Raw genomic sequence first — 26,286 nt, 5'->3', positions numbered from 1 at the left:
GGAAATAGTGTAAATAATTATAATTAATTGTTATTCGAGAAATGGATACAGTTAAGAAGGTTCTAATAATTGATAAACTGTAAATTATTCTCATCATTAATTTTTGAGACTTTCATGGTTGTTTTTTATCGTAATAGATTTTTGGGTTTCCACCGTGTGTACTTCTTCCTTCTTTCCTCGACGTTTAGGGCTCGTTGTAGATAATGCATGATAATGGCCTCTGCAATGAGCCCGAAATCATTGACCGGGTTATCCTTTACCATATTAGTATCAATTGAGCTAGCTATGAATAGATTTTGATGTCCGCTTACAAAACCACTATAAAGTTTAAGCGATACCTATAGAAATTTAAAAAAAAACATTTTTCAGAATTAGGCTTTGTCTAAAATGAAAACCTGAAATACGCAAAACAAAAATCAGTCAATAACCATGTGATGATGAATATTTTTTTTTCAATATTAGTGTTGAAAGTGCGGAAGTAAAATTTTTATAGTTTTTAGGTAAATTGCAGATTTAAATGTGTATTCACGTTCTTTTAATGCTGAAATTTTGGGAGTCCAATGTCACATAGTTTTCGAAATACATACTTCTTAAACTACGGTAGACCAATTTATACATTAGACCTGAAAGAGTGGATGTCCATTTTAAGTCATTTTTGCTTTGAGCTATAGCAAAAAGATTGTTGCAAAAGTGCGGAAGTCCAATATACGGAGTTTTAGTCCGAATGCGAGGGAGTATTTTTAAATAGATTAGGAATGCTGAAGTGACACTTGGACTGCGTTTTTGGCTATCACCCGCCTCGTCGAATATTGTAGTCTGTTTAAGGTTTACAAATTAAACTACAATCAAATATTATTTGGCTTGGTTTACGCAGGGTTTAATTATTTTTTTTAAAACTAACTATCACTATCTGACAATTAATGGAAACAAAGTCTTTCGTATGGCTGGCAAAGCTTAGTGTCCACTATTTATGTCGGATTTTAACAGCCTGCCTCCACCCTTTGCCAGTGTCAAATAATATTCTTTCAAGAAGGGCATACCTTATTCGGGAAATGAGGGAAAAACTTAATAAAGGTAAGTTATCGCCAAAAATTCCTACATTTTCAACCATTCGTTTATTGACAATAACTCATAGATTAAATTGTAGTTATGTTGTATTATCATGTTCCTAACTTTTGTTTACCTAATACTAATAACCAACCTAACAAAAATGGTGTAATACTTCATGAACTAATCAATAAGGATGGTTTACTATGTTATACAAGTTTGATTAATCAAGGTTTGATTCTATATTATATAATATCATACACCTTTGTCTTTCTATAGTGGTGAATGGTGAATTTAATTTGTAGCTAGCATCTCAACTTCGATGCAGACTAGCGATTTGAATGACAAGACTACATTGCTCATTGCAATGATACTGAAAAGAATTATCGGATTCTGCGTAGTCCGAACTCATATTTATTTTTTTGTTTTATAATACTAAAGCTTGTTTTTACGTCAACTGGTAACTTGCACTTACAGAAAATCTTTCTGCTTTGACACCATCTCTCAACATTACTAATGGATTACTATGCTTAATTCAAATGAACATGAATCGATGGATTTATAAAAGTGTTTGCCAATACCACTGCTAAGCAATAGTTAAAGTTTCTACAAAAGAAAGCTAATAAATTCCCAATAGGTACGTTGATATTGTTCACAGTATTGACGATTTCACACCTCTTGAGTGAAGTATTTTTATTGAATAAAATATTATAATCCGATATCTGATATTATGTCCGTGGAGACAAAACATTTTGGTTGAAAGCACAATACAATAATATGTCCTATACCTAAACTTTATAATGCAAAAAAATTCTGCAAATCAAAATAAATCAAATTTATACAATATTACACAAGTGTTTTGTTATTTTTTATTATTTTTATATTTGCATTGTGTGTAATGGCTTAAAATATACCTATGATGATTATTATTACAAAAATATAATTTTAATTGATATTATTTTATCGTTTTATTACATATTCAAAAGCCCAAGTCTTAGTATAGAAATTATACAAAAGACAACTTAGAGCAGCTGAAGATAATTTCCCAATTATGAATTAAATAATTAAAAAAAGTCTAACCTCGAATGGCCTTTACAATTTACTAATTTAGCAAAATAATCAGAGATATCTGAAAAGTTTCATTTGTAGACATTAGACTGATTTTTTTGTTTTGTTGATTGATTTGTTTTTGGTTAAAACTGCTCTCCTGGAAAATATTGAATATGTGATTTCCAGACTTTCAGCTCTAATTTACAGTTACATTATGTATCATAATATGCATATAATTTTCTAACGTAAATGAAACGCGCATATTTATAAAGTATGTATGTGTTACTTTGTAAACGAAATACAGTAGGTAGCTAAAATAAATAACATTTTTGCTCCAAACTGCAACACATTGGACTAAACAGAATAGAGATTTCATTAACAGACCTTTTACGAAGAATGGTTTTAACTTGTTAGCCATTCGCCCAACCCATTTTGTATTTTCGTTGTATTAACAAACATTTAAATTGATTGGGTCCACTTTTTGATAGACAATTGCTCCAACAACTCGGGGTCACCAAAACACCAAACACAATCACTGCTGAACTTTTAATTACCCTTTAATTATCACATTGAAATAACACGTTAATTATATAAATATACCTACCCTAAATAACTGGATAACTGCATTTATTTAATTCATTTTGGATATAATTGACGTTTTAAACTTTATAGAAAGGTACGTACTATATGTACAACTTAAACATATTCTGATAATACACCGGTGGCGAAGAGTGGAAGTATACTGTTAAGATCCGACATAAATAGTTAAGACTAAACTTTGCCAGTCAAACGTATTTGTATTCATTGATCTAAAACAACGTGTAGACAGTGTTGGTTAGTTTTTAAAATTTAATTAAACCCTACCTAATCCAAGCCATAGTATGTTTTAGTAGAAAATATTAGTTTATCCATAAGACATATAAAATTAAACCATACATAATTTTAGATACTTACCTATTTTATAGATAGAAGAATATTTTTTTATCGATTATGGTTTAGTTTAGGCAAGGTGTAATGAATTAAACCTGATTGAAATGAACTAACAAGCACCATCTGTTCCTAATATGTATTCTGAATTCTACGAAAACAAATAGTAAATATGACTGAAAATGTGTGCAATATTTTTGTCGGATCTCCCATAGCATACTTAAACTATTATGGTTTCATTTAGGCAGGGTCTCATTGAAATTTAAAATCTAACCACCTCCATCTGCAAATTGTATTCTTAGTTAAATTTTTAAAACAGATAAGTTTCACTGACAAATTTTACTGTGCATTATTTACGTTGAATCTTAACAACCTACCTCCACTCTTCGCACTAGTGTCAACCCATATAGGCCTACCCTATTTATATTTAGAACAATTAGTTTAACAATATTCAGTGTGTACTACTTATGGTGGATGTTAATAGCTTACCTCCACACTTCGGTACTGACATCAACCATCATCAGTCTACCTAATTTATATTTAGAACAATTAGGTTAACAACATTTAGTGTGCACTATTTATAGCGGATTTTAACAGCATACCTCCACCCTTCGCTACTGGTGTCAAACCACTTCAGTCAACCCTATTTCTTCTTCTTATTCCACCCTGGCATGTCCCAACACTGGGGCATAGGGCAAGCACAAGTTCGCGCCACTTCCCTATTTATATTTAGAATAATCAGCTTAACAAAATTTAGTGTGCATTATTTATGGAGGATATTAGTAGCATTCCTACACCCATCGATACTAGTGTGCACTATTTATGATGGATTTTAACAGTCTACCTCCACCCTCCGCTACTGGCATCAAGCCACATCAGTCTACCCTATTTATATGAAGAAATATTATTTAACAAAATTTAATGTGCACTATTTACATATATTTAGTTTAACAAAATTTAGTGTGCACTATTTATATTGGATTTTAACAGCCTACCTCCACTCTTCGCTAATGGTGTCAACCCATATCAGTATACCGAATTCATATTTAGAACAGTTATTAGTTTAAAAAAAGAATATGCCCTATTTATGGTGGATATTAACAGCCTACCTTCACCCTTCGCTACTGGTTTCAACCCACATCACCCTACCGTATTCATATTTAGAGCAATTATTGGTTTAACAAAATTTAATGTGCGCTATTCATGCTGGATATTAACAGCCTACCTCCACTCTTCGCTTCTGGTGTCAACCCATATAAGTCTACCCTATGTATATTTCGAACAATTAGTTTAACAGAATTTAGTGTGCACTGTTTATGGTGGATTTTGACAGCCTACCTCCACCCATCGCTACTGGTGTGCATTATTTATGGTGGATTTTAACAGCCTACCTCCAACCTTCGCTACACTACAACTAACAATTAGTTTAAAAAATAATAATAAGCACTATTTATGGCGGATATTAACAGCCTATTTCCACCCTTCGCTAATGGTGTCAACCCATATCCGTTGACCATATTCATATTCATAACAGTTATTAGTTTAACAGAATTTAGTGTGCACTATTTATGGTGGATTTTAAAGTCTATCTCCACCCTCCGCTACTGGCGTCAAGCCACATCAGTCTACCCTATTTATATTAAGAACAATTATTTAACAAAATTTAATGTGCACTATTTACATATATTTAGTTTAACAAAATTCAGGGTGCACTATTTATAGTGGATTTTAACAGCCTACCTCCACTCTTCGCTAATGGTCTCAACCCATATCAGTATACCGTATTCATATTTAGAACAGTTATAAGTTTAACAAAAATTAATATGCCCTATTTATGGTGGATATTAACAGCCTACCTTCACCCTTCGCTACTGGTGTCAACCAACATCACTCTACCGTATTCATATTTAGAGCAATTGTTGGTTTAACAAAATTTAATGTGCGCTATTTATGGTGGTTATTAACAGCCTACCTCCACTCTTCGCTACTGGTGTCAACCCATATAAGTCGACCCTATTTATATTTAAAACAATTAGTTTAACAGAATTTAGTGTGCACTGTTAATGGTGGATTTTGACAGGCTATCTCCACCCATCGCTACTGGTGTGCACTATTAATGGTGGATTTTAAAAGCCTTCATCCAACCTTCGCTACACTACAACTAACAATTAGTTGAGGAAAAATTAATGTGCGCTATTTATGGCGGATATAACCAGCCTACCTCCACCCTTCGCTAATGGTGTCAACCCATATTAGTCTACCGTATTCATATTTAGAATAGTTATTAGTTTAACAAAAATAATATGTCCTATTTATAGTGGAATTTGACAGCCTACCTTAACCCATCGCTATTGGTGTGCTCTATTTATGGTGGATTTTAAAAGCCTTCATCCAACCTTCGCTACACTACAACTAACAATTAGTTAAGGAAAAATAAATGTGCGCTATTTATGGCGGATATTAAAAGCCTACCTCCACCCTTCGCTAATGGTGTCAACCCATATTAGTCTACCGTGTTCATATTTAGAATAGTTATTAGTTTAACAAAAATAATATGTCCTATTTATAGTGGCATTTGACAGCCTACTTTAACCCATCGCTATTGGTGTGCACTATTTATGGTGGATTTTAAAAGCCTTCATCCAACCTTCGCTACACTACAACTAACAATTAGTTGAGGAAAAATAAATGTGCGCTATTTATGGCGGATATAACCAGCCTACCTCCACCCTTCGCTAAAAGTGTCAACCCATATTAGTCTACCGTGTTCATATTTAGAATAGTTATTAGTTTAACAAAAAAAATATTTCCTATTTATAGTGGAATTTGACAGCCTACCTTAACCCATCGCTATTGGTGTGCACTATTTATGGTGGATTTTAACAGCCTTCATCCAACCTTCGCTACACTACAACTAACACTTAGTTTAGGAAAAATAATGTGCGCTATTTATGGTGGATATAACCAGACTACCTCCACCCTTCGCTAATGGTGTCAACCCATATTAGTCTACCGTATTCATATTTAGAATAGTTATTAGTTTAACAAAAATTAATGTCCTTTTTATGGTGGAATTTGCCAGCCTACCTTCACCCATCGCTATTGGTGGATTTTAAAAGCCTTTATCCAACCTTCGCTACACTACAAATAACAATTATTTTAGGAAAAATTAATGTGCGCTATTTATGGCGGATATAACCAGCCTACCTCCACCCTTCGGTAATGGTGTCAACCCATATCAGTCTACGGTATTCATATTTAGAATAGTCATTAGTTTAACAAAAATTAATATGTCCTATTTATGGTGGAATTTGCCAGCCTACCTTCACCCATCGCTATTGGTGTGCACTATTTATGGTGGATTTTAACAGCCTACATCCAACCTTCGCTACACTTCAACTAACAATTAGTTTTGGAAAAATTAATGTGCGCTTTTTATAGCGGATATTAACAGCCTACCTCCACCCTTCGCTAATGGTGTCAACCCATATTAGTCTACCGTGTTCATATTTAGAATAGTTATTAGTTTAACAAAAATAATATGTCCTATTTATAGTGGCATTTGACAGCCTACTTTAACCCATCGCTATTGGTGTGCACTATTTATGGTGGATTTTAAAAGCCTTCATCCAACCTTCGCTACACTACAACTAACAATTAGTTGAGGAAAAATAAATGTGCGCTATTTATGGCGGATATAACCAGCCTACCTCCACCCTTCGCTAAAAGTGTCAACCCATATTAGTCTACCGTGTTCATATTTAGAATAGTTATTAGTTTAACAAAAAAAATATTTCCTATTTATAGTGGAATTTGACAGCCTACCTTAACCCATCGCTATTGGTGTGCACTATTTATGGTGGATTTTAACAGCCTTCATCCAACCTTCGCTACACTACAAATTAGTTTAAAAAATAATAATAAGCACTATTTATGGCGGATATTAACAGCCTATTTCCACCCTTCGCTAATGGTGTCAACCCATATCCGTTGACCATATTCATATTCATAACAGTTATTAGTTTAACAGAATTTAGTGTGCACTATTTATGGTGGATTTTAAAGTCTATCTCCACCCTCCGCTACTGGCGTCAAGCCACATCAGTCTACCCTATTTATATTAAGAACAATTATTTAACAAAATTTAATGTGCACTATTTACATATATTTAGTTTAACAAAATTCAGGGTGCACTATTTATAGTGGATTTTAACAGCCTACCTCCACTCTTCGCTAATGGTCTCAACCCATATCAGTATACCGTATTCATATTTAGAACAGTTATAAGTTTAACAAAAATTAATATGCCCTATTTATGGTGGATATTAACAGCCTACCTTCACCCTTCGCTACTGGTGTCAACCAACATCACTCTACCGTATTCATATTTAGAGCAATTGTTGGTTTAACAAAATTTAATGTGCGCTATTTATGGTGGTTATTAACAGCCTACCTCCACTCTTCGCTACTGGTGTCAACCCATATAAGTCGACCCTATTTATATTTAAAACAATTAGTTTAACAGAATTTAGTGTGCACTGTTAATGGTGGATTTTGACAGGCTATCTCCACCCATCGCTACTGGTGTGCACTATTAATGGTGGATTTTAAAAGCCTTCATCCAACCTTCGCTACACTACAACTAACAATTAGTTGAGGAAAAATTAATGTGCGCTATTTATGGCGGATATAACCAGCCTACCTCCACCCTTCGCTAATGGTGTCAACCCATATTAGTCTACCGTATTCATATTTAGAATAGTTATTAGTTTAACAAAAATAATATGTCCTATTTATAGTGGAATTTGACAGCCTACCTTAACCCATCGCTATTGGTGTGCTCTATTTATGGTGGATTTTAAAAGCCTTCATCCAACCTTCGCTACACTACAACTAACAATTAGTTAAGGAAAAATAAATGTGCGCTATTTATGGCGGATATTAAAAGCCTACCTCCACCCTTCGCTAATGGTGTCAACCCATATTAGTCTACCGTGTTCATATTTAGAATAGTTATTAGTTTAACAAAAATAATATGTCCTATTTATAGTGGCATTTGACAGCCTACTTTAACCCATCGCTATTGGTGTGCACTATTTATGGTGGATTTTAAAAGCCTTCATCCAACCTTCGCTACACTACAACTAACAATTAGTTGAGGAAAAATAAATGTGCGCTATTTATGGCGGATATAACCAGCCTACCTCCACCCTTCGCTAAAAGTGTCAACCCATATTAGTCTACCGTGTTCATATTTAGAATAGTTATTAGTTTAACAAAAAAAATATTTCCTATTTATAGTGGAATTTGACAGCCTACCTTAACCCATCGCTATTGGTGTGCACTATTTATGGTGGATTTTAACAGCCTTCATCCAACCTTCGCTACACTACAACTAACACTTAGTTTAGGAAAAATAATGTGCGCTATTTATGGTGGATATAACCAGACTACCTCCACCCTTCGCTAATGGTGTCAACCCATATTAGTCTACCGTATTCATATTTAGAATAGTTATTAGTTTAACAAAAATTAATGTCCTTTTTATGGTGGAATTTGCCAGCCTACCTTCACCCATCGCTATTGGTGGATTTTAAAAGCCTTTATCCAACCTTCGCTACACTACAAATAACAATTATTTTAGGAAAAATTAATGTGCGCTATTTATGGCGGATATAACCAGCCTACCTCCACCCTTCGGTAATGGTGTCAACCCATATCAGTCTACGGTATTCATATTTAGAATAGTCATTAGTTTAACAAAAATTAATATGTCCTATTTATGGTGGAATTTGCCAGCCTACCTTCACCCATCGCTATTGGTGTGCACTATTTATGGTGGATTTTAACAGCCTACATCCAACCTTCGCTACACTTCAACTAACAATTAGTTTTGGAAAAATTAATGTGCGCTTTTTATAGCGGATATTAACAGCCTACCTCCACCCTTCGCTAATGGTGTCAACCCATATCAGTCTACGGTATTCATATTTAGAATAGTGATTAGTTTAACAAAAATTAATATGTCCTAATTATGGTGGAATTTGACAGCCTACCTTCACCCATCGCTATTGGTGTGCACTATTTATGGTGGATTTTAACAGCCTACATCCAACCTTTGCTACACTACCACTAACAATTAGTTTAGGAAAAATTAATGTGCGCTATTTATGGCGGATATTAAAAGCCTACCTCCACCCTTCGCTAATGGTTTTAACCCATATTAGTCTACCGTATTCATATTTAGAATAGTTATTAGTTTAACAAAAATTAATGTCCTCTTTATGATTGATTTTGACAGCCTACCTTCACCCATCTCTATTGGTGTGCACTATTTATGATGGATTTTAACAGCCTACATCTAACCTTCGCTACACTACAACTATAAAATAGTTTAGGAAAAATAATGTGCGCTATTTATGACGAATATTAACAGCCTACCTCCACCCTTCGCTAATGGTGTCAACCTTTATCAGTCTACGGTATTCATATTTAGAACGGTTATTTGTTTAACAAAATTTAGTGTGCACTATTAATGGTGGATTTTAACAGCCTACCTCCACCCTTCGCTAATGGTGTCAACCCATATTAGTCTACCGTATTCATATTAAGAATAGTTATTAGTTTAACAAAAATTAATGTCCTATTTATGGTGGAATTTGACAGCCTACCTTCACCCATCGCTTCACTACAACAAACAATTAGTTTAGGAAAAATCAATGTGCGCTATTTATGGAGGCTATTAACAGCCTACCTCCACCCTTCGCTAATGGTGTCAACCCATATTAGTCTACCGTATTCATCTTTAGAATAGTTATTAGTTTAACAAAAATTAATGTCCTATTTATGGTGGAATTTTGACAGCCTACCTTCACCCATCGCTTTTGGTGTGCACTATTTATGGTGGATTTTAACAGCCTACCTCCACCCTTCGCTAATGGTGTCAACCCATATTAGTCTACCGTATTCATATTTAGAATAGTTATTAGTTTAACAAAAATTAATGTCCTATTTATGGTGGAATTTGACAGCCTACCTTCACCCATCGCTTCACTACAACAAACAATTAGTTTAGGAAAAATCAATGTGCGCTATTTATGGAGGATATTAACAGCCTACCTCCACCCTTCGCTAATGGTGTCAACCCATATTAGTCTACCGTATTCATCTTTAGAATAGTTATTAGTTTAACAAAAATTAATGTCCTATTTATGGTGGAATTTTGACAGCCTACCTTCACCCATCGCTTTTGGTGTGCATTATTTATGGTGGATTTCAACAGCCTATATCCAAACTTCGCTACACTACAACTAACAATTAGTTAAGGAAAAATAATGTGCGTTATTTATGGCGGATATTAACAACCTACCTCCACCCTTCGCTAATGGTGTTAACCCATATCAGTCTACGGTATTCATATTTAGAATAGTTATTAGCTTAACAAAAATTAATATGTCCTAATTATGGTGGAATTTGACAGCCTACCTTCACCCATCGCTATTGGTGTGCACTATTTATGGTGGATTTTAACAGCCTACATCCAACCTTTGCTACACTACAACTAACAATTAGTTAAGGAAAAATTAATGTGCGCTATTTATGGCGGATATTAAAAGCCTACCTCTACCCTTCGCTTATGGTGTCAACCCATATTAGTCTACGGTATTCATATTTAGAACGGTTATTTGTTTAACAAAATTTTTAGTGTGCACTATTTATGGTAGATTTTAACAGCCTACTTCCACCCTTCGCTAATGGTGTCAACCCATATTAGTCTACCGTATTCATATTTAGAATAGTTATTAGTTTAACGAAAATTAATATGTCCTATTAATGGTGGAATTTGACAGCCTACCTTCACTCATCGCTATTGGTATGCACTATTTATGATGGATTTTAACAGCCTACATCCAACCTTCGCTACACTACAACTAACAATTAGTTTAGGAAAAATTAATGTGCGCTATTTATGGCGGATATTAACAGCCTACCTCCACCCTTCGCTAATGGTGTCAACCCATATTAGTCTACCGTATTCATATTTAGAATAGTTATTAGTTTAACAAAAATTAATGTCCTATTTATGGTGGAATTTTGACAGCCTACCTTCACCCATCGCTTTTGGTGTGCACTATTTATGGTGGATTTCAACAGCCTATATCCAACCTTCGCTACACTACAACTAACAATTAGTTAAGGAAAAATTAATGTGCGCTATTTATGGCGGATATTAAAAGCCTACCTCTACCCTTCGCTTATGGTGTCAACCTATATTAGTCTACCGTATTCATATTTAGAATAGTTATTAGTTTAACAAAAATTAATGTCCTTCTTATGATTGATTTTGACAGCCTACCTTTACCCATCGCTATTGGTGTGCACTATTTATGATGGATTTTAACAGCCTACATCTAACCTTCGCTACACTACAACTATAAAATAGTTTAGGAAAAATTAATGTGCGCTATTTTTGACGAATATTAACAGCCTACCTCCACCTTTCGCTAATGGTGTCAACCCATATTAGTCTACCGTGTTCATATTTAGAATAGTTATTAGTTAAACGAAAATTAATATGTCCTATTTATGGTGGAATTTGACAGCCTACCTTCACCCATCGCTATTGGTGTGCACTATTTATGGTGGATTTTAACAGCCTACATCCAACCTTCGCTAATGGTGTCAACCCATATTAGTCTACCGTATTCATATTTAGAATAGTTATTAGTTTAACAAAAATTAATGTCCTATTTATGGTGGAATTTTGACAGCCTACCTTCACCCATCGCTTTTGGTGTGCACTATTTATGGTGGATTTCAACAGCCTATATCCAACCTTCGCTACACTACAACTAACAATTAGTTAAGGAAAAATTAATGTGCGCTATTTATGGCGGATATTAAAAGCCTACCTCTACCCTTCGCTTATGGTGTCAACCTATATTAGTCTACCGTATTCATATTTAGAATAGTTATTAGTTTAACAAAAATTAATGTCCTTCTTATGATTGATTTTGACAGCCTACCTTCACCCATCGCTATTGGTGTGCACTATTTATGATGGATTTTAACAGCCTACATCTAACCTTCGCTACACTACAACTATAAAATAGTTTAGGAAAAATTAATGTGCGCTATTTTTGACGAATATTAACAGCCTACCTCCACCTTTCGCTAATGGTGTCAACCCATATTAGTCTACCGTGTTCATATTTAGAATAGTTATTAGTTTAACGAAAATTAATATGTCCTATTTATGGTGGAATTTGACAGCCTACCTTCACCCATCGCTATTGGTGTGCACTATTTATGGTGGATTTTAACAGCCTACCTTCAACCTTCGCTACACTACAACTAACAATTAGTTTAGGAAAAATTAATGTGCGCTATTTATGGCGGATATAAGCAGCCTACCTCCAACCTTCGCTAATGGTGTCAACTCATAGCAGTCTACCGTATTCATATTTAGAACAATTGGTTTAACAAAACTTTATGTGCGCTATTTATGGTGGATATTAACAGCCTACTTCCACTCCTCGCTACTGGTGTCAACACATATCAGTCGACTCTATTTATATTTAGAACAATGAGTTTAACAGAATTTAGTGTGCACTGTTTGTGGTGGATTTGACAGCCTACCTCCACCCATCGCTACTGGTGTGCACTATTTATGGTGGATTATAACAGCCTTCCTCCAACCTTCGCTACACTACAACTAACAATTTGTTTAAGAAAAAATAATATGCGCTATTTATGGCGGATATTAACATCCTACCTCCACCCTTCGCTACTGTCCACCCATACCAATCTACCCTATTCACTTTGAAAATAATTTGTTTAACAGAATTTAGTGTGCACTATTTATGGTGGATCAAAATTTGCGCATATTGTTTCATGAGATACACACCTACAAATTAACACATTGGCATTTATTGCAATATCAACTAAAGATACGAGATAAGAACTAGTCACGCATGTATTTTTTTCAAATCGCCTTCCACTACTCACAATTAGGTAGGTACCATCAATTTCTGATTAGCAAAGTTCATATTATTGTTACTGCATTCTTTCGGTCGTCGCAATAAAAGTGTCTAGTTACCAATTTATTTTGTTGTTGTCTACCTACTACACACACATTCCATTCTGGATCATCTTTAGTTTGGTTTTGTGAGAATATAAATAGAGCCACAAAATGTCAACCTTCATACCAGATACATAATAAATATATTCATATCTGGATCATCTTTAGTTTGGTTTTGTGAGAATATAAATAAAGCCACAAAATGCCAACCTTCTTACCAAATACATAATATATATTAACTTCTGGACCAACATTAGTTCAGCTTTGAGGATATAAATAGAGCAACAAAATGGCAATCTTTGTGAGAAAAATGGCCGTTTCTAGAACAATTTGAGCATATTTTTATGGCGAGTACATCGACTGGAATTAGTGGCAAACTGGCAACCTAGGAAACTATTGAAGCGATGTTGTCAATTCGCGCAGACGTATTCTATTTCAACGAAGATAAATGGCTATAAAGGTGGATCAACACCTCCTCTAACTTCTTACACGATCAACAAACAACGGGAAGAGTTGATTATATATATATATATATATATTATGTATATATATCTATATATGATTGTATTATCTACTTATTTTCTATATAAAATTAATTATTATTATTTTTGTATAATACATAATATATATAATTATTAAGATTTTTTATTTTGTATGTAATACTATTAGATAATGTTTATAAATTAGACAGTGATATGTAATTAGTTTGTTTGGTTTGTAAGAACCCCTCTTCGGGTGAAGGCCTCCTCCAAAGAGTCCCACTGGACTCTGTTTTTGGCTATTTGTAGCCAATTTGGGCCCGCTGTTTTTATGATGTCGTCTTGCCATCTCGCATGGGGTCTTCCTCTATAGCGTTTCCCCTTAGGGCCGTTCCATGAAGTAATTATTTTTGTCCATCTCTCATCTTGTAGTCGCGCTACATGACCCGCCCATTTCCATTTAATTTTTTGAGCATGGATTAGAGCGTCTGTGGCTTTTGAAATATTTCTTATTTTTGTGTGTCTTATTTTTTGTCTTTTGTTGATATTTAGCATACTACGTTCCATACCGCGTTGGCAGCTGGTGATTTTATTCTTTACTATGCTAGAGTATCTTCAGGTCTGACAGGCATAGTTTAAGCATGGTAGGAGACGTGAGTTCATCACTTTAGTTTTTATCTTTGCTGTCATATCGTCTTTAAAAATTTCTTTTAAGTTTCAGTATTTATTCCAAGAACTTTGTATTCTTCTTTCTAATACCAACTCATTGTTTTTCCTATCGAAACAAATTTGTTTCCCCAGGTAGGTGTATTTTTGTTACTGGGTTTTAAATTTCGAATAAATTAATGGTATTTTTGTTACTGGGTTATTTGGAATATGGAATTCATCCTACTAGGTTTTTCATTGAGAGATGGCATTCTTGTGTAATTCTGGCGACACTGGGTGATTGGATTCGGTTATGAATGTTCAGCGTTGAGCTATGTTGACGTCATATATAACGGGTGTTTTTTTTAGAGGTATAGAACTTTAAGCTGGCAGCACTTTTTTAATTGGCGGCCATTTTGTCAGCTGTTAAGTGATTTATGTTTAGTTTGGTTTGGCATTTCAACATGAATAGACTGACGCCTGAACAACGCTTTCAAATTGTGAAAATTTATTTTAAAACAAGATTGCCGTTGATCCCGATTTTCATAAGCAAATTTTGTTTAGCGATGAAGCTCACTTTTGGTTGAATGGATACGTCAATAAACAAAACTGCCGTATTTGGAGTGATGATAATCCTCAGGTGTATGTTGAGACACCGTTACATCCAGAAAAATTGACTGTTTGGTGTGCTTTATGGGCTGGTGGAATAATTGGTCCGTACTTCTTTAAAAACGATGCTGGCCAGAACGTTACAGTCAATGGTGACCGCTATAGAGCCATGATTACTGACTTTTTCGTTCATCAATTGAACAACCATGATGTGCAGGAGCTGTGGTTTCAACAAGACGGCGCAACATGTCACACAGCTCGTGCCACAATTGATTTATTGAAGGAAACGTTTGGTAACCGCATAGTTTCACGTTTCGGACCTGTGAATTGGCCTCCAAGATCGTGCCGCTTGACTATTTTCTGTGGGGATATGTGAAGTCCCTAGTCTACGCCGATAAGTCCGAAACGATTGACCACTTGGAGGACAACATTCGCCGCGTTATTGCCGATATACGGCCACAAATGTTGTAAGTCATCGAAAATTGGACCCCCAGATTAGACTACGTCCGAGCCAGCCGTGGCGGTCATATGCCAGAAGTCATATTTAAATTATAATGCCAGAAGAGCATCTTTCGAATAAAGTAAATTTCATGTCAATATAAAAAGTCATCTTTGTTTTATTCCATTTCAAAGTTCTATACCTCTAAAAAACACCCTTTATTATTGCTATCTTATCAGTTATCATTATCCTGTCGAAAGTATTTCGAATCGGCGCGGCTGCGGATTCTACGACACATCAACATCAATCAGGTATTTTTTGTCCATATTTTGTAGTTATCACAACTTACTATGAGTTTTGTTATAAAAAATAATAGTATGTACCTAGATATTATTATTTAAATTATAATTTAACTCACTTCTCATTATTAACATCCACCCTGTGGATATACATATGCTCCGCTTAGGAATTTACGTGACAATTTATTTTACTACTGATTAACTCTATCTATTTATTTTCATTGGTAGCTGGTTTCACTAGATTTCACGTCAGGGTCATCAAAAAATTGTCAATGCACTTTTTTTCGCCTATTATATAATAATAGGTCACTTTTGTCTTGTCTTCATATTAAATATATGAATTTTTAAAGTACCTACCTACTGTCAGTTTCAGATTTTTGCGTATTCCATTTATTGGTACATATTTAAAAATAATCGATGGCGCGTATAATATTGATGGCATACGATAGATATAGAAAAAGTGTTAATTTGAACCGTTATCAATATGATAACACCTTCAATATGGAATATTTATGATTAGATTTATATAAGTTTGTCACCTTTTGTACCAGTGTTTCCTAAAGTGGTTAGGAAGTTAAATATGGTACGATTGAACTACGAGTAGTAAGTTTTGTCATCGATTAGGTATAATATACTCGAGAGATAAATAGACCAAATAAATTTTAAATTCTATTTAGAGATACAGCACTATACCTAAATGTTTTAATATTGATAAGAATTTCTTCAATTCAACGAATACTTCGATCTGATAAGCATTTAATGTAGGACATACTAGTTAAAACTATCGTAATTAAGTAGGAGGCCCGTAGCTTAATTAGTTAAAGCATCTTGGCGCGATACCAGTAGATATACAGGTTCAAATCCCGTCGGTCCCATCCTGTCGACAAATGTGATTTTTTTCTAGTGGGTATATATATTATAATATAAGTATATTATATAGATGTGTTTTCAAGTTATGTACCTTTGTTTTAATATCATTTTTATCAAAAAATCGAGCAACCCCGACGAAGCAAAATAATCAGAATATAATGGATATTCGCTACATAAATGTCATAATATTATATTAATAATTCCAATAAAAAAAAAATGCCGTCAAAATTTGAAATGTTCAATTTTGCCTCAGTTCAAATTTTGTTGACTTGCCCCCAGTAAATTAATATAATCGTTACTACTCGTAATATTAATTAAAGTACCAACATATTTTTTTAAATTTTCAGTTACCATGACGAGTCTTTTCATACCATGTCGAGGGTTCAGCGAGCACCAATTCCCGGGAGCTACTGGAGAAGACGATATCCAAGATAATGCGATGGATAAACGGTCATATGTGATGGAAGAAGAGAACATTCGTGGACTAAACCTTCGCTCTGAGTCACAAAGGCTTCAGACTTTCACACAATCAAAGATAACATTTACTTTTAACGTTAACAAAACTGCCAAGAAAGGCATGTTCTTCGCCTTGGACAAAACCATAATTTGCTATTTCTGCTACTACACTTGTACGAAGTGGGAGATCGAAGATCCGTCGACACAGCATACGAAGGAATCTAGCAACTGTCCCTTACTGAAGTGGCAGCCCGTCGGAAACGTGCCGAAGGATTCGCCGATCAACAATTACCACCCTGTCCAGAAGGCCATGTTTCCATTTTTCGTCGAAAAGCAGGCCAGGCTGCAGACCTTCGAAAGTTGGCCGCCGAGTGCGACCCAGACACCCGCGCAAATGGCCGAAGCGGGGTTCTTCTTCAGAGGACACGCAGACAAGGTGACCTGCTTCCAGTGCGGAGGAGGACTACATAACTGGGCCGCCCAGGATCCATGGGAGGAACACGCCAAGAGGTTCGGAAGGAATTGCCAATACTTAATGATAGTCAAGGGAGAGGAATACATTGACAATATGCGAGTGAGAGATGGCGCAGGAGGCGAAGGGTCGGTCGATATGTCAGAAACAGTATCCATGGATGTCGATTTGAAGTGTGCGCTGTGTAAGGTTGCTGAGAGAACTGTATGCGCCATGCCATGCGGTCATGTGGTGTTTTGCTACAAATGCGCGGCTACCGCCAAAAAGTGTGCAATTTGTAAAGAGCATCTTGTCGCCATCGTCCGATTATTATATGTTTAACACACTGATCAATAATCTTAATACAAATATACAACTAAATACAATAAATAAAATATATTTCCTACACTTTGTTGTTTTTTTAAGGCAATTTCTAACATATTATCCTTCTTTGTGGACTAAATAATAAGCGTCATAATTTACTAATTCATTAGCATTATGAAAATTTACTTAGCCAATAATATGTCTCCTTCGTAGTGGCGAAGGGTACCTGTTGAAGGTTGGTAGGCTGTTGTAGGTAACTGAAAGAAAGTCCTAGGACAGACATATTTACAGGACTTGAATTTGAATTTTGTAATCTTCAGTATTTTACTAAATATTTTTTTTAATATTTAGCCTTTTTTATAATTGATACGTATTTCACGACAAAAAGACACCAGGTAGAAAAGTAACGCCCAACCGCGTTCGAACTCGGGCTAGAAAATTGTACTGCCTCGGTAGTTCACCGTTTTGTCGAAGGGACCATTTTGCACGAGTAGGTACAGCGCAAAAAATGAATAGCTTTTATACATTATGGTCGCAGGTTTTGAAATTGTGTGCGTGTGTTTTTTACAATACGAGTGTAATCGTTTGTATGTGTTGTATGCTTGAAATGTATCAGATTAGTAAAGTTAAACCCTTTGTTAGATAGTGTTGCTAGGTGCCGTCTGTTTGACCGAGTCAACAATCGATTTATACTACATACCTATAGACAGATGTTGGCAAATTATATTTTTTGTAGAAAGGATTATTATTTAAACAAGTTAATAGGTAACTAGAATTAAACCCCACCCACGGTGGCCGCGCGGCTTAGGCGTTGGACTATAACGCCGTGGGTCCCAGGTTCGAATCCTGGGTCTGGCTAGTACACGTATTGTTTTTCAGTTTGTGTGTGAGTCAGGGTATGGACCTGATAGGTTGAGCAAGTGGCTGACATCCATTTCTCGTAAAAAACAAAATCTGTTAATACAAACCTCTACTCTGTGGAGGCCCATATTATCCTATTAGGATCGGACATGGTCGGAAAAACAAAAAAACAAAATTAAATGAAACCATTTAGAGTTAATTATTGAGATAGTAATTTCGTTTAGACGTAATGGTACATATGCAAAAATAATTATGTATAATTACGTATAATTAACTATTTCTTTTATTCAACGAATAATTCACAAAATTTAAGAATGTACCATTCTAATTATTGAACATACATAATTCTGAAAACACTCATGAGAAAATATAGCCAATCGAAAAAATCTTTTTCGAAAAAAGTAGGCACCCGGCAGGTCGAACCTGCGTCTCTTGGGTATCGCGCCCTGTGCATTACCACTATACTACGACTGCCATGCTTAATTTCAACTATTGGCTTCTTTTAATACCTGCTCACTAGTGCTCTAAATTGAGTTACGGTAGGCGATCGATTTTTGTATTCTAAATTAAAGTACATATTTTAATTGAGTGATCGCCAAACGGTCGCTCGCGGCGGCATTTTCGGTAGCTCGCGTAGGATATTTTATCATATTTATAAATTATAAAAGAGTGTTGCATCAAATATAGAATCTGTATGGCCTTTCGTCCCAACAGAAAATTATCCAATTGCAGTTCGAATTGCGCTCAAAATGAAGGCATTGTTTTGTTCTACCTACTTATGTGAATCAGCGTTTTCCACTATGAAGGTGGTTAAAATTAAATATAGAAACAGGCTTCCAAATGTATGTTACACCGAATGTGCGAAATTAACTATTACATGAAATGGGCAAAATGTTGGCTAATTCATGTAATAGTCAAGCCTGTTGCCTTATTCATGAATTAGGTAAATTTTCTGCTGAGTACATGAATTCGCCAGGGTATGGAATTCTTGAACTGTCAACATGACAGAAGAAAAAGTAAATTTAATACGGATGGTTTTATTAGTTATAATTGGACATAATATAATATTATTATTATTAGGTTAGGTAAGGTTTTGTAATTCTGAATTAAATTATTCAACTGAATGTCCATTTTGAGGTTAGCTATCAAGTGTCAACAAACTATCACAAACATTCAATCGACCATTGCACGTTTGATACCCAAGCACGAATCAAATCGCGAAAATACTTTTCAATAAAATTCTTCCGTTATCATATTATTATAGTTATAGATTTTTTTGCGCATAGTAAATGGATATGAACGTCATTGTAGGACGACACAGTGTTGCCAAGTCAAAATTTTTAATTTCAGTAGAATGTGTAAAAAAAATTCAGTAGATTCGACAAAATATCAGTAGATTTCTGTTCATAGTCGGCTTGTTTTTTTTAGGAGAAATATTTTGCCGCGGGCCGCAGGTTCCCTGATTTTCATAGTCGGCTTGTTTTTTTTTAGGAGAAATATTTTGCCGCGGGCCGCAGGTTCCCAGATTTTCATCGTCGGCTTGTTTTTTTTCGGAAAAATATTTCGTCGCGGGCCGCAGGTTCCCAGATTTTCATCGTCGGCTTGTTTTTTTTATGGTCGGCTCGTTTTTTTAGGAGAAAAATTTCGAAGTTCCCAAGTTTTCAAAGATGGCTAATTTTTTTCGCGGCTGGTAGGAATTTTGTGAAATGGAGAAATATCAGTAGATTTCAGAAAATATCAGTAGATTTCAGAAAATATCAGTAGATTCAGTATATTGCCAAAAATATCAGTAGATCTACTGAAATATCAGTAGATCTACTGAAATTTCAGTAGACATGGCAACGCTGGGACGACATTTGACACATTTGTTTAGTTTGATTAGTTGCAGAAAACACCACCGGAGCGCGATCATCTATTTTGACCATAGATAATATATGTACATTTTGACCAATGCATGAGCATTTTGATACATTTAGTTTAGTTGCAAAAAATACCACCGTAGCGCTACTATCTAATTTGTTTAATACATGAATGATACATGACAAAGTACTTACCGAGAATTGAAAAAAATGTGGAGGAAAGCGAATGCCGTTCTTTTCACTGTGTATTTTTACTTTTACTCACACTTACCTATTTCAAGATATTTTTCAATAATAAGTTTGTTTATAAATAAACAACTAAAGTAAGTATGCATTTTATGTTTTATTGGAAGTCCGATGTCCTATTTTATTTCAAGTAATATGATAATAGTATGTATGTATGATAAAGGACGATGATAAAAAAATATAAAGAAGGAATACCTGTAGGTATAAGTAGCTCACCAGACAATTTCAATTTCTGAAAGTAGCTCACATCCTTATTGAGTTTGGAGACCGCTGCTTTAATTACTAACCGACGTCACGGATCCCTCCAATATTTTCTATTGCAACTTACTTGAACTTGCTAATAATTTTAATTAACTATTTCTTTTATTGAATGAATAATAATTAATCAAATCATATTTGAAAAAAATACGATCCAGTTGAGCATCGTATTTTTTTTTTTTGAAATATGATTTTTTTAGCGCGTATAGGTATATCCGAGGTGTTTTCAATTAGTTATGAATGTTATAATAATATATATTTGGAATTGTATTTATCTATTAAATTTATAAATAGCGATGCACTTATGAATATTATAATAGAAAATAGCCGATAGAATTTATAGAAAATAAATCGATTTTATTTTATATCCGTAGATGGCCATCTGTGCGACACACTACAAACTTTTATCACTAAAATCAGATATTCCCTTATCACTTTTACTGGTTATCTTTGTTTATTGCTTCGCTGTTAGATGTCTTTAGTCACTAGTGGTATGCATTATCTCTAAAAACATCATATTATTATGGGTAAATAAATATTGTGTAAATTGAAAAAAATTAACATAATTGTGAGGTTCTAATGCAAAAGTGACTATTTCCATAGCGCCCAAACACGTTAACAAAAATATAATCATTTTTACTGACTTTACTCAGTGCTCTCCAATGTCTATTTTTCCAAAATGTGGCGTAAAAACCCATTTATATATAGGTATTTGAGATTAAAAAAACAAATTTATACAAACAACTTCAAATAACAGCACAATTACATTCTACTGGATTCCTTCACATATAATTCTGGGGAACGAGGAAGTAGCATAGCGAGGAGCATAAAAACTCCCCATACCTTATGCTTATACTTTTTTGAAACGTTCAAGAGAATAGCTAAAACTGAAACAGATAATACAAATATAAATCAAGGACTAAGAAAAGGGAAAAAGTACTTTCAAACATATTACAGTTCTGAAACCAAACCATGGTATATCAATAAAATGCTAAATAGGGAAACAGTTGTCACAATCAATTGCTGTAGAGCGGGCCATTATAATCTTGCCGCATCCCTGGCTCGCTTGGGTATAATAAACGACCTAGGTGCCAGTGCGGAAGCGAGATTGAAGATATCAACCACGTCGTTTGGCAATGTCCTCTTTATGATGCCCAGAGACAGAGGCTTCTTGAAGAACTAAGCAAACAAAAGTTCCAACTGCCACAGGATCTTTCGATACTTTTGGCTCAGCCGAATATCAAGACGTTCCAGTGTGTCCAGGTGTTTCTGAGGGAGTGTGGCCTACAACTTTAGTGTTAATTGTATTTTTTTATACCTCTTGTAAATTTGAATTTTAATAACTGCATGAGTAATTAATTGTATTAATATGTATTAACTATGTAAATGTAAAAATGTAAAGCTAAATAAGACTCTATAAGAGTTGACACTTCCTAGCTTAAAAAAGAAAAATAAAAACATTTTCTATGAGAGACATTTAGAAGTAAAATACATGTATAATTTAAAATAATAAATTGTGATAGGTAGAGTAGGTTTTTATATTTCCTAAAGAAAAATAGACCAGTCCATCAAACTATTATTAATAGTTATTTAAGAAAACAATTATTCATAAATTGTATTTCCACCAAGCCTTTAGACTAAAAACATAATTAATTATGTTTTTGACTAAAAAATATTAGCAAGTTCGAGTAAGTTACAACATAAAACATTAGAGATCCGTGACGTCGGTTAGTAATTATAGTAGTAGGCACCTACTTTGATTGAATAAACAAAAACCGATTGCCAGTAGTAGCTTGATTTGGAAGAGCGCTGATGAGCAGGTATTAAGGGCAAATAGTTAAAATTTGTAGTAATTAGTATGTCACCTTGTAGCACATGGGATAATGCGCACGGGGCGTAAACCCAAGAGATGCAGGTTCGTTTCCTGCCGGATTTCTTACTTTTTTCAAAAAGATTTTTTCTATCGGTTATAAATATAATATATTTTCTCAGAAGTGTTTTTCAAAATTATGTATGTTCAACTAATTATATGTTTAAAGTTTCACCTATTTATTGGATACCTGTAAACATTATAAAATATAAAAATTTTGATAACATTGGTAGTAAGTAGCAGGAAACTCAGAAATAATGGGAACTGAAATACCTAACGGGTAAGGAGTAGCAGGTAACCGATCTCGAGTAAGGAATAATTCGGGATAAACTTAAACACGTGTCAAGAATACGTCTTGTACGTACATGTGGGCAGTGGCGCACCCAGGATTTATTATTGGGGGGGGCCGAAGGAGGAGAATGGAAATTAGTCTCATAGGCTCTTTTTCTTCTCCATATAAATATTTTTACATAATTTCACAATACACGGCGATACATTTGTACAGTTTCTCCTAGTTTTTATTAAATTTGAGGCATAGTGGCGGTAACCGTTGAGCGTGTCATCAGCGACTGGCGGATTGGAAGTGAACCACGACCATGCTGGACATGTGTACCTAGTATGCTTAAACATTACTTAAATAATATTGGCTGTGCTACCCGCTTGGTCTAGAGCAGTGTTTCCCAAAGTGTGGTACGCATACCCCCTGGGGTACGGAAAGAGTTTGGTGGGGGTACGCGCTGCACCGGGTTATGGATACGCCTGGTGCAACAAGCATTAATACAACATCCATGCTAGAAGGTTTATCGCATGCGGAAGAAGAGCAATTGTTGGAATTATTGCTTCAGACGGATTCTTGCAAAATAAATATAAGGAGTGTACTTAAACATCATTTAGGTTGCAAATGCAACATGTGTATCCAGTTTTAACAGAGAAATTCCTGAAATACATTGCCTTTATCAACTTCATAATATCTATGTGAAGTTGATTTTTCAACATTTGTAGACATTAAGTCGAAGAAAGGAACAACCTTTGGGTGTGGAACAGCATCTCAGATTAAAATTAATAACCAGGGAACCAAATTATGATGATCTGTCGTTTCAACATAAATAATTTCATTCTTCTCATTTTTATAATGAATGTTATTTTTTATAATATAACTTTTATTTATATTTTATTATGAATGAATTTTATTTTTCGTTTATTATTATTTTGTTAATGTACTACAAAAGGAATATATTTTGATTGTTATTAAAGTACCTATATGCATTTTTCTTTGACGAGGAGTACTCAGTGTTACGAAAATTATAGAAGGGGTACACAGATGTCGAAAGTTTGGGGAACACTGGTCAAGAGAGCTACAATATGTATGCCGAATTCCATCGAAAAAAGTGTTCTTTTGATTTACACCACCACCGTAGTGGGTGTAGTCATTCTTTTCGCCGAATGTTTATCGCAGATTTTTGGGTTTTTTATATTGAGGTTTCAACATATTAATAGAAAATGGACAAAAAAAGTATTATTGCTTTTAAATTATACACAACCTACTCAATACAATACAGCCTAATATCTTGTTTATCGGTCTTTTGTCTATTGCACTCGGTGTACCTACACCATGGCCCCCACATCCTGAAACGGGCCTTCAGGCTAGGGCAGTGGTCGGCAAACTGCGGCTTCTTTGGCCCCTTGAGTGCGGCTCTGCCGCAGATGCTCTCTGCCATATTTGACATGGCTACAAAGAAGGAGCAAAGAAAATGGAAGAGGATAACCGTAAATGTAATGTTGAATAGACTGAGACTTCGCGTTTATTCAAAACTTAAATGGCTTACCGACCTTTATTTATGTGACGGGAAAAATTAGCGCATTCAAATTTGAGATACTACAACTAAAAACTCGTAATTTTGCGCTAAATATTCTGTCGATGATGCAAGGAAGAAAGCAGCTGGGGAGAAGAGAAAATAAAGTTCTGTATTTAATTAGGTACTGAATAAAATCTTTCAACAATGTTAATATTGCAAGTTTTGTGGTTAGTAAAAAGATTGCCAAGAGAGGAAATCAAGAGCAAATTGAGAAATCGATTTATTGATGAGAACCTGGAATCGTGCTTAAAATTAAATCAACAACATACGAACCTGACTTACCCAAACATTACAAGGAGATGCAAGGCCATTATTCACATTGAGTTTGTCAGTCATTGTCATGATTCAATTTTATGGATACCTGACTTACAATTTAATTTTTATTAATAAATAAGATCATTATTACGTATGATATTCAGTTTTATTCAGTGTACATACCTATAATTTAATTAGGACTTAAAACTTTAACTAAAGTTTATTAAGTAAATTAGCAGTGTACCTACTTACCACCTACGCATATAATTTCAGTTTAAGAAATTTGGCTCTCAAAAGAAATCTCAATCGTTGTACTGTTGATATTTGGCTCTATTGACTAATGAGTTTGCCGACCACTGGGCTAGGGTATTTGACGGTCCCCCTATCTACCGCTTAGATTAAAGTTATTACATTAACGTTTTTCAAATTGTGTTTTAGTTCAAATTGAGGGTACTTATACAGTGAATTATTGGCGATTTTCAATACATCTACTTTAATAATGGAGCTGTCGAGTATCGACACATAATAATCTGAAAATATATTGGACAATTATATAATTTAAAATGTCATAGTCATGAAGTGTAATAGCGCCGCAGGCGACTTTTTTTACTATTAAAGATAATTTATGATGTGTGTTTATCTCACTTATCTGGTCAACCCGACACGCCGGCCCCCCACAGACCGGGCCCCCAGGCTAGAGCCCTGTCAACCCTCCCCAGCCATCACCTATACCACTCCAGAATTTGGGTGGACACCGAGAATTTCATTAGGGAACGGGTTTCTAAAAAAACCTGACATCAGTGTTTCGAAATTTTTGTGATAGAAATTAAAATCTAAGAAATTTTACTAAAAAGGGTGCTGGAGAATTACAAATCATTTTTTGCCGTGTTGTTTGTCTAAGCCCAAGGTATAGTTTATTGGCTTTCGATTTCCATGTGTAAAATCATTCTGATTATTTTCATATTTTGGGGGGGGCCAAGGCCCCCTGCCCCCCCCCCCCCTGGGTGCGCTACTGCATGTGGGTGAACACCGTGTGAAAAGGGCCTTAAGCTCGAATCAAATGTCATGGTGCATGTCGCCTACTGTCACGCTGTCGCGGCGACAAATTTAGTAAGTATATGGTTTCGTCATTTTACAGAATATTTTGAACCATCACCATCTCTGTAAATTCACTGAAGAATGACACTGATGAAGAGTACCAACTGTGATGTATTAGTAATTTGAATTATTATTAATTATTCATGCTAATATCAATTAATTTTAACAGTATCAACGTGTGCGTACGTTAAAATACTTATGGCATGACAGCCATAGATAATATTTAAAACACAACCCAACCTGACCTATCCTAGATAATAGACAGCATTCTTATCAAAAATACATAGTGCCAACCGCTAAAAACAA

The 26,286-nt window shown here is 34.8% G+C and overlaps 2 protein-coding genes across 2 annotated transcripts in view; one reads left to right on the top strand and one right to left on the bottom strand.

The window, feature by feature from the left end:
* Positions 1-26,286, bottom strand: part of Atg1 (serine/threonine-protein kinase unc-51-like protein Atg1) — a 202,772-nt gene that overhangs the window by 61,167 nt on the left and 115,319 nt on the right. The gene's annotated exons all lie outside the window — the stretch shown is intronic.
* On the top strand, positions 16,799-17,695 carry LOC147073571 (baculoviral IAP repeat-containing protein 7-B-like). The gene has a single exon (XM_085944633.1). The coding sequence runs from the start codon at positions 16,799-16,801 to the stop codon at positions 17,693-17,695; it is 897 nt and encodes a 298-aa protein (XP_085800759.1).

Source organism: Rhyacophila brunnea, unplaced genomic scaffold, assembly GCF_057557595.1.
Source record: "Rhyacophila brunnea isolate RB1 unplaced genomic scaffold, BYU_Rbru_1.0 scaffold_17, whole genome shotgun sequence".
NCBI classification, from domain to species: Eukaryota; Metazoa; Arthropoda; class Insecta; order Trichoptera; family Rhyacophilidae; genus Rhyacophila; species Rhyacophila brunnea.
Note: the sequence above shows the minus strand (reverse complement) of the source record. Positions and strands in the feature narration are given on the sequence as shown.

Bases quoted from the DNA above. Each gene is read 5' to 3' on its own strand.
- LOC147073571 (XM_085944633.1), top strand. From the start codon at position 16,799: ATGACGAGTCTTTTCATACCATGTCGAGGGTTCAGCGAGCACCAATTC.